This window comes from Etheostoma cragini, chromosome 12 (genome assembly GCF_013103735.1).
Source record: "Etheostoma cragini isolate CJK2018 chromosome 12, CSU_Ecrag_1.0, whole genome shotgun sequence".
In the NCBI taxonomy this organism is placed as follows: domain Eukaryota; kingdom Metazoa; phylum Chordata; class Actinopteri; order Perciformes; family Percidae; genus Etheostoma; species Etheostoma cragini.
In genome coordinates this window covers 9,553,704-9,564,013 of record NC_048418.1, presented here as the reverse complement: position 1 = coordinate 9,564,013, position 10,310 = coordinate 9,553,704, and the positions used below count along the sequence as shown (strand labels likewise).

The 10,310-nt window shown below is 37.1% G+C and overlaps 2 protein-coding genes across 4 annotated transcripts in view; one reads left to right on the top strand and one right to left on the bottom strand.

The window, feature by feature from the left end:
- Positions 1-5,623, top strand: part of txndc12 (thioredoxin domain containing 12 (endoplasmic reticulum)) — a 6,831-nt gene extending 1,208 nt beyond the window's left edge. The window contains exons 2-7 of the mRNA XM_034888119.1: positions 338-398; positions 548-600; positions 2,083-2,156; positions 3,582-3,651; positions 4,474-4,557; positions 4,675-5,623. Of these exons, the coding sequence (XP_034744010.1) occupies positions 338-398; positions 548-600; positions 2,083-2,156; positions 3,582-3,651; positions 4,474-4,557; positions 4,675-4,754 (422 nt within the window). The 3' untranslated portion in view covers positions 4,755-5,623. The remainder of the gene's footprint in view (positions 1-337; positions 399-547; positions 601-2,082; positions 2,157-3,581; positions 3,652-4,473; positions 4,558-4,674) is intronic.
- The window catches only part of gipc2 (GIPC PDZ domain containing family, member 2), a 38,380-nt gene that overhangs the window by 15,327 nt on the left and 12,743 nt on the right, over positions 1-10,310 (bottom strand). Inside the window, exons 3-6 of one of the 3 annotated variants that reach the window (XM_034888115.1) lie at positions 8,634-8,814; positions 8,085-8,197; positions 7,596-7,677; positions 6,817-7,005 (exon numbers count right to left, since the gene is read on the bottom strand). In XM_034888115.1, the coding sequence (XP_034744006.1) occupies positions 6,854-7,005; positions 7,596-7,677; positions 8,085-8,197; positions 8,634-8,814 (528 nt within the window). In that variant the 3' untranslated portion in view covers positions 6,817-6,853. Of the gene's footprint in view, positions 1-5,513; positions 7,006-7,595; positions 7,678-8,084; positions 8,198-8,633; positions 8,815-10,310 lie in introns of those variants that run through there. The other 2 variants (XM_034888114.1, XM_034888113.1) reach the window with 2 other exon arrangements.

Here is a 10,310-nt window from a genome sequence, read left to right as displayed (position 1 = left end):
GAAAAATTTAAAGGGGTCTGAATACTTTCCGTACCCACTGTATATATATATATATATATATATACACACACACACACAATATAATTAATTTATTGCTGTACTGATCACTTGTCCCACAGCTCCCATATGCACCTGCAAGCTAGTTACAAGCAGTTAGTAGTAAATACTTATGGGTGGCAGATATCTCCCTGCAGCTGGATATTAAATTACCACTATTCATATGTTTCCCTGCACTTCTTTCTGTTGGTGCTGTATTTAGGGCAGACCCACCCTGTTGTAGGAATATAATACCAGTTACACAATACTGGTGTTCTTATAAATGTATTTCCCCCCGCAGGGTTTGGAGATAACATCCACTGGAGGACGCTGGATGATGGCAAGAAAGAAGCTGAGGCCAGGTGAGTTTACACTGAGAGCTGACATATTACAAAAACATCCTGAAACCCTGCTGAGCCGGTCTTACAACCATATTTAATAAAGGGCCAGACTTAAACAACTGTGTTCAGTTGTGTTCTTGACAAACGTTTTCATGTGTTTGCATTGACAGTGGGCTGCCAATCATGCTTATCATCCACAAGAGCTGGTGTGGAGCCTGCAAAGGTAAAACAATGTTCTCTTCCTTTCAGTATAAAAGCCTCAGGTGAGACATTGTTTAATTAATAAATGTAGCCTTCCCAGTCTAAAAAGTCTTAATTAGATCCAACTTTATTTTGTTTTGACTTTAATGTTTTAAAATAACTTGGGCATTTTATTCAATATTCACGATTCCTTTATTATTACGTCTCAATCATAAAAGAGTAAAAGTCTTTGGTTTTATGTTCGTCGACATTGCAAGAAATAATAACAGTAAAAATGGAAACTAACAATAAAAAAACAATAAAATAAACAAAGAAGAGCTGTAAGGTCGATGAGGAGCACAAAACAATTCGGCTGTACTCGGGTCGCCATTTCTTATATAACCGAATCATTCTCCCATTCACCGTTGATAAAGCAGTTCAAAGGACATATGGTTGCCAAAAACATTTCCTTGGAGCAGTAATTTCTTCTACACTTAGTTATGCATGCAAACAATGGATAGTAATAACCATAATCATTTTTCACAGCACAAATTTAGATTTGGATAAGCATAGGTGCAACTAATGACACTAATGATAGATTCATCTTAAAAATAGGTAAAGGGGTTGCCCTGACTGTGTGATGAATCAGAGACAAGCTATCCAACAGTCTTGTAATTGTTTTGCTGATAGTTCTATGATACTCATCTTCTGTATGTTGACACCATGTCTACTTCTGACTTAAAGCAACTGGGCTGGATACAAATGTAGGTTTTGCATATTTTATGTTTAGTTTTCAATTTAAAAAACAATAGTTTGTGGTTTTTCTGAGTAACTTTGACTGATAAAACAGTACTACATACTACTGGAAAAAAACACAATATTCAACTTTATATTATGTTGACTGATTACATATGAGCCATTCCTGTTTAAATGGAAAATTAACCATATGATACTGTATACAGATTAATAAACATAGTTGGCCTATCCTGCATGCTCAGCCAAATTACTGTAATCTGTAATGTCGGAAAACACTTAAAACACTTTGTTAAAGGTTTTTTTTTTCAGTTCAGTTTAGACATTCATTGTCCCTTGAGGAAATATATGATTTGAAGTAGAGTGCAAAACCACAAACACAACATGGAGTTGTGAGTTTCCCCATTGTGGGATTAATAAAGGACTTTAAATCTTGAATATTAAATCTACAAGAGGACATGGAACATTTATCACGACAGTACAGAAACAAACCAAATACATAAAGATGTATCTATTCATTAAAAGTGTGACATAATTTGAATAGAAGCCATGAAGAAGTGCTTCAGACTAGTGCAGTCAAGGTTCAGTGCAAATTGCATGCTTGTATTTCGCTTTGAACAAAGAAAAATTAAATCTCATTGCTTTTCCCCTGGAGAACCAGTATTTTGGCCCCGAAAGGAGAAGATCAAATTCTTCAAAGATTCCTGCTAAACACACGATTTGATGACAATACAAGGTTATGATTAATTGTGTTTTGTTGTTTTTACATTAGCACTGAAGCCCAAATTTGCTGAGTCCAAGGAAATCTCTGAACTTGCACACAACTTTGTTATGGTCAACCTGGAGGTAAGAACATGTTGAGTGGCATTTCCCAGCATGCTGTTCATTTCAATTAAAGGTGCTCTAAGCGATGTTGGGTGACGCTACCTTTGTTAACTTTGAAGTATTTTCAAACAAGACTAGCTTGCCCCTCCCTCCTCCTCATCCCGTCCCCTCAGTTCTGTGCTTCCGCGCACTAACCCCCCACCCCCAATTCCTTCTTGTTGGTTATTGGCTGGAACCCTTTGTGTATGCTTCGTGGTGGAGGTCGGCACAGTTTGTTTTTGTTACCATTTGATAATCCTGGGCTGTCTACAGAGACCACATATTTTTACAGTGTGTTCTGGTGACAGGCAGCTCGCAGATAGTGAGATGTTTCCTGTATGTGACAACAAATGTTGTAGCCTAAAACGTGTGTCATTGCTTAGAGCACCTTTAACTAGGGTTCAATTAACTTTTGTATGTTATTGTGCTAGTAGCCAACATTAAAGGGGCTATATGTAACTTAGTGTTGTCAAAAAGGTTTTGTTGATTCTAGCAACCGCTTCGGAGAAAAGCAATAGTGTTTTTACCACACGTGCGGTTGTAAAGGTCTTTTCTATACGGTGCTGTATTCCACACCGTATTACTGAGTTAGCGTTACCAGGAGATGTTTGGCACAGTCAGAAAATCATTTATTTACAAAAAAAGAATAAGTTACAGACGCTTGGTTCACGATGCTGGTTCACGAGCCAAAGCATTTAGTTTGTTGTAGCAGCCTAATAACAGATTTATTAATATAGCGCATCTCAAGAAATTAGTGGATGCTTTACACAGGTACAAGGGGACAACGGAGAAGAAAAGAGCACAAGCATGGACTGAAAAGGATTTAAAAGTCCGCGCTAAATGGAAGGGGAATGTAATTCAATATAGGCTACAGACATACAAACACATCACGCATGGTTCTTCTATGAAGGGCCATTATCTACAATCCCGTAATTGTCTCCATCTCTTGAAAGCGTGACCAAGATTGACTGTTTCACCCGTCGTCTTAGTTTTAATGTCTAAAAAAAATGAATATATGTTTATATAGGCCTAAGTACAGTTAGGCCTATATAAAGAAATCTCCTGCTATCTTTTACCTGGCTGGATCTGCTAACACTGGCTTTCTAGTGTTACAAAGAAATCTGTGACCCATCAGAATTTGTTACTGTAGAGCTGTCTACCTGCTGGAAATCATTTTTTGACTTTGCGGGGAAAATTCGGACCTGGGAAAAGGCATGAATAAAAACTATATAAAAACAGCGTTCTTATTACTTTTAGTCTCGTTTGCTGTTACAGGTCATTTATGCTCACATATAAAATGATCACTGTTTCAGAAACATTAAAAAGTTACATATAGTAGTGAAATATGTTTGAATTGTTGAGGTTTGTTTCCAGGCTTTTAAATTATGACTTCTCTCATTTGTACAGGACGAGGAGGAGCCAAAGGATGAAGCCTTTAGCCCTGATGGTGGATACATTCCTCGGATTCTTTTCCTTGGTACGGAGGGGGTTTAGTCACAACAGTGTAAACACTTTGTGGGATTCCTCTGGAGAGACTGATAGCACAGTTTCTCTTCCTGGATAACACATAGTGCCACAGTTTTCAGCAGGCTGGATTTAAGTTTCAATGGCCTGCTCTTGGGATACTAAAAAGCCGGAGATGTTGCACATGAAAGCAAACTAAATAGCAAGAATTGGTAAATGCACGACAATGCATATTGGACAACACAGAGAAAAGTATAGCACATACAAAATGTTTACTGTTGTGTGACAGAACAATAATTAGCAGAAAGAAATTTTCCACCTTTGATTGAACTAAGGAAAAGCCAATGGGTTTAAAAAAAAATCCCCTGTATGTAGTGGTAAATGCAACAGTAAACTGTATAAAGACTAAAAAAAATCACTGAAACTTTAGGCTAAATGTAGAATATTAATGCAAGTATTTTAAAGCTATATTTTAAAGCTATAACAACTAATAGACTGCAACAATCATTATTATCCATGTGAAAAGTATCTTACTGGTTTTAAACTTACTGGTTCCAGATTCTCAAATGCTAATATTTGCTACTTTTCTAGTCTTCTGTAATAATAAATGATACCTTAAATTATCCACCCTTTTTAACTGTTGGTTGGACTAAACAAGACATCAAATTGGGCTTTGGAGAGATGGAGCATTTTGCCATGAATATTGAGCAAATAATGAATCAAAAAAATAATGTACATATTAGTTCATAAAGAAAATTATGGCTACTGCAGCATTTTACTGTCTAAATTGTAACTTAATTTTGACTGACCGGCCCTTTCATTTGACTCCTCACAGATCCCAGTGGTCAGGTCCATCCTGAAATCACCAACAAAAATGGGAATCCAAACTACAAGTACTTCTACAGCAGCGCAGAACAAGGTAACAATCCAGATTATTATCATTTACCTACAGAACATATTCTATTACAAGGAAACTCAAGTATGAGGTTGATGATGATGATGATGATGATGATGATGATGTGTATTTCCTGCATAGTTGTGTCCGGTATGAAGGAGGCGGAGGAGAAACTGACAGGCGACGCCTTCAAGCAGGGTCACACTGGAGATGAGCTGTGAGCAGGCAGACAGCCATCAGGCCGTAAGGGCTACACTTCCTTGCCTGAGCTCCAGAGCGTTCACTAATTCAACTTTTTCTTTAGACAGTGGGGTCCAACTCACTGAACCAAACCAAGCCAACCTTTAAAAAGGCATTGGTGCTTGAGGATTTATTTGAGTCCATTACGTTTTTTTTCAACACTACTACTGTCATTGTTGGTGTGTTTATATTTTACCTTTACTGTTAGTTAAATGCCATGTACTGTACTTACTGTCTGTAGAGGATATAACCAACTCAAGCTAGCCAAGTGACATTACTAACTCATTTGCTTACACTGTTTTTGGATGGAAACTTTACATCTGGAAAATGCCAAGTTTTAAGTGAATTACCTTGTTTGTAACTAGACAACCAGGGCAGTTAAGTCTTTTTACAATAGTTATGAGAAGTTTGACAAACGCTGTCATTTTAACCAGTAGTTATGTTTTCCCCCAACAGCAATGATACAGTACTTTATAATATAAAATAGTCAAGACCTACGATGCTGTGCTTCCAAATCCTCTACAGTACATTCATTATGTCTGTGATAATGTTTACCATGTACTACAACATGGAGCTCTGGACTTCTGATTTCTATTATCTATATCTGTAAAATAATAAGTATTCATTTAATCCTGCCAGTGTATATGTGTACTTAACTAAGCTATATCTTCAAGTTTCTTTGCTGTTCTGGATTTGTTTTTCTGCTTGTGAAGTGACACCACTCAGTTCTTTCTTTTCCCCCCAGCCTTGTTAAATCTCTATGAATGAGGGATGCAAACATTGGTTTTGTGTCTCAATGTATTTTATACATGTACACAGCCAAGTGTGCAAATAAAGTTTGTTGTACTGAGCCGGATGCATTCATGACACAGCTATAATGACAGTATATCAGATTTTATTGCCTATCCAACAATAGTGATCCCTTATGGTTTTTCAAACAATATGCAACTGCTATCAGTAGATGACACTAATCGAGTAACTATTTAAATTCAGTGTGACCGTGATTTAAATATTGTAGGTACATTAATACGAGTGCATTTATTTAGGACATTGGATTGCAGTAGATCCCATTCCAGACAACTTCCAAAGTGGCTTATATAGAAAATAACTTTCTTTCATATAGAGCCATATCTTAGTGTAAAAACGTCTTACAGCATATGATTTTTCATGATAAAATAAATTACAGGGAAGAAATAAGCATGCCTGTCTAAATAAGCCTCATTTCATGACATGTTAACAGACTAAAACAACATGATAAACATAAGGAATGTTGGTGGCTCGTGTCATCAAACTTAGCTGAAGGCAATTCAAGATAAAGCCCTCTGTTCTCTGTAGTGCTCAGTCTCTTGAAAGATGGTCGAAGGGCTCAAGCTGAGGTGTGTAAGGGCACAGAGTAGAGTTTTTGAGAAAATCACTAAGTAAACATCAGCAAAGTGAAAGTGGCCGAATCTTCGACAATTCGTCCCTGTGAGGTAATTTAGAAGATTTTAAAAGCTGGGAGGGAGATACAAAAAAAAAAGGTAGCTTGAGAGAATTATTGCTACTAAGACTATAATTACACTAATTACACAATGCTGCTATAAAATCAGCAACAATTCCACATATAAAAAAAGTCTATAAAAAGCTGCGTATTGCATCTTTATATTCAAAATCATACAGCTATAAAGTGTGATTGAAACCGCGATTTAAAGTGTGCACACACCATTTCATAACCAGCGTAATTGACCACTGTTGACTATGTATGCTGTTCTGACAAGAACAAGATGCAGCCGGAGTGATCATTGTCTCCCGGGGGGAGCGGGTGTACAAAAGGTTTATACAACATCAGAAATTAATCAGCAACTCTTCCGCATCCAGAAGACAGGACCAGTGTTGGAATATCATGGATAACACATAAAATTTCATATGGTAACCGACTTGACTGAAGATGACATTTTAGGTGCATACAAGTGCAAAGCTATGCCTAAGAACAAAGTTTGTGCTGGTTGAAGTTTGTCCAGTTTGCTTCTGAAGATATTAAGAGGCGAGCTGGGGAAGAAGCGCGTGTGTGTGTGTGTTTGGGGTGGAGGAAGGAGCAAACTTAAAATCTTCCCTGCTTGGCGTCTCCAATGGCCCCCCAAACGTCGAAGACAAACTCGTCGGGAAAGGCAAAGTCTCCAAGGGTCTCATCTAATGCCATGGCAAATTCATCCGGATTCTTCTTGTCACGGCCGACCTCGACCATCGTAGCAGCTGAAGAGAGAAGAGCACAACACAAGCTTTTCAGGATTTCCTTGCTCTTTATTAAACTTATACAGAGTCTGTGATGTCTTCACATAGTGTTCCCTAAACTAAATTGGTTATCCAGCTGTGGGTTGAATCGTCATTGGTATATTCATAATCACACAGATGTCTAATGTCGGCCCTGAATGATAAAATATTTCCACAGAGTGTCATGGCCACAGCTCCGGCCTCCAAAGTAGAGCAGAGTGTTTTGATAAAATAAAGTTTTGTTTAGTTTTTTTCTTGGGTTTTCATAGAGAACAGTATGTGACTAAATTATGAAGTAACATACAAACTGAGGTCACAGATAGGGCTAATTGAGGCCTAATCACTTTGACTGGACACAATATATATTAATAATTCATATTAATAATATTAATGAATGCCATTTAAGACTAATTGGTATGACAAATATCAGCTACTAAGACATCAATATACAAGTATGCTAGAAAGGCTTAATTAACCTGAAGGTAATTTCATATATACTGTATATACCTTAAGCATGAGAAAGGCAAATCATCTCTCAGACATCTCAATGCTCATGAATATTTGATACTCACCAAGTTCAGTGTCTCTGATGCCCATGTAGCTCTCCAGGAGGTCGTCCACTTTCTTTACTGCCTTATCCTCAAATTCTGTTGGCTAGAAAACGACAGAAAACTCAGTTTCACTCATTCAGTTCCTCAGTTTTACTGTATTTTGTTGCTGTAAGACTTCCAAGGATGTTTCAAATTTTCAGTAAAAAATATGATCAGTGATTTATTATTTCACAGTACATGGGGACTAGGTGAGGGAGTAGGGATAAGTTGGTACCATATTTGGTTTGTTTGTCTGTGTGTGCCTTCAACAGAGAGAAACCATTAAGATTATATCAGGAGCAAAAAAATAAATAAAAAAGACAACCTTCAAGCATCATAAAAGTGTCAACAGTTTCATGTTCAAAAGGGAAGAAAAAAAACAACTCTCTTTCCCAGTATAGGGCATCCGCAACACTTGCACGCTTGAGTTGTCCCACCCGGGTCTCAGTGGGTTTACCTAAAGAAACTTACCTCCTCTTCTACAGTAGCTGGACCCTTGGAGCGAAGTCTCAGAGTCCCCCTCCCTGTGCCGATCTTGTTATCACTGGGGGGTTTGGCGCCTTTTGACCTTGGCTCAAGCATTTCTGTAAGGTCAGAACGGAAACAATATAAAAGAAAGATTTTTTTTTTTGCAAACTGTCGCATTGCTGAACTTAAGAAACAATACACTGATGTTTTCAGCTACTTACAACCACAAGTTAGCAGTACAAAAATGGCCAGTTGTGTTTTCTACAAGCTATTTGTAGTCCTCAAATTAAAGCATTGCCGTCTCACCACAATGATCAGCCAAGGTATAATTTGACCTTTTTAAAAGCATATACAATAGACACGCATTCTGATGTTTTGGGTTTTTCTCATCACGCAAATGATCCTGTAAATGAGCAAAATGATATCATGTGTCCTCGCCCAAATGCTGAGAAACACTGTAGCACAAGGTGAATCTGTTGTCCTTTTACCATGTGCGTCACTTATGTAATGTGTTGATGCATCCTTTTTTTCTGGCTCTTGTTTCTCACTCACCAAAGGCCTTCATTGGCTCGACCAGTTTGAGGGTGAAGGACTTGTCTTTGGGCAGCTCTTTAAGCATGCGGGCGACCTCATAATGCCGTATCCCAACCACGTTACGTCCGTTAATGCACTCTACGTGGTCGCCCACACAGATCACCTTCACCCCGTCCACGACACTGCCCTCTTTGATACGCTGCAATACAGAAGAAGTCAGTGACACGTGTCATTAAAAGGCAATACATACATTTATGCATCAAGTGCCATAGAAAAGAGGTTTGTTTAAAGGGTTTTCAAAAGGTAAAAATGCTGATCAAAACACGAGAGCAAAATAACCCAAGAGTGTGTGTGCGTAAAACATGTTCTGCTGTTCTACTGTATTTGCTCATTCATCACGTTATACAAGGTAATAACTTTTCTCGTTTATGAGCCCACTGATGCAAAACCACTTGCCTTCCAAAATTAGAATATAGATGAATAATACTTTCCTGACCTTTTTGGCTGTTCATGTCAATTCTTTGTGCTCCATAAACCTCTCAAAAACCAAAATACACTGCATTAGAAGGTGTAAAATATCCCAAATGTGAACAAAAAATTGCATTAGGCTGGACTATCCATGTTCTTAAGAGTCTACAAGTTGTTTAGAGTTAGAAGTTCAGATTAAGATCAAACAATAGGATGTACTATTAGCATAGCTGCCTTCACAGTAGTAATAATATAAAACAAATATAGAAACAAAACAGCACATAATATAACACTCAACACTGACCCGAGGCTTTAGTGCGTCAGATAAACACTGTCAGATGCAGTGCTTTTTGTGCATCACATGATGGCACATGTGAGCACTTTGTTATGGTGGAGTAAGACCACCGAGACCAATTAAGCTCATTAGACCAGTCTGTATCAACAAGGGCATAAATACCGAGCTGAATTATGATTTCAGCTTTGACAAGAGTTGGTAAAGTTACTTTAAAAATGCCAGTCGTGCAAACAAGTCTATTTACCAACCAATGCTGTGATATCCATACTAAGGTCATTAAAAGCATCTCGACTTAGATGAACACAAAGTTCATCTGACACGGGAAACACTTATCTGATTAACTTTAATATTTCACTTTAGAAATCAGCCACAAAAAAAGATAGCAAAAAAAGCCATGAAAAGTCTAGAATCATTAATATAAAGTACAATATATAAGAAATATGTATAAATAAAAATGGAAAATATATGTTTTTAAAATGGAAAAGAGTTTTACATTGCTTAAAGCGAGTGTGCCTAACAAGTGACTACTTTTAAAAAAATAAACATTTATATGATATAACTGGTTTAATATGGGAGTAAAGCTGAAAGAATTACATAATCATTTGATCATTTATCAAGGACACGTTTTTATAATAACCTCATTTTATAGGTTAATTTCCATCCAAACACATCAAATATTAAGTTAATATTAAGTTTTATACATGGATTTTTATTTATTTTTAAGGGTTTTCTTGTTTTGTTGTGGAATAACATTGCAAATGTATTACCTATCTGTTTGCAGTTGTCAATTTTTTTTAATCTATGTAAACTAAATGATTATTTGATTAACTGAAAAACAAATCAATGGATTTTTAATGAAAAGGTGTAAGCGGCGTCCTTGTTGTGTATTGACCTTTTGGCTGACAAAAATTTAAATTACTTTTGGGACAGTT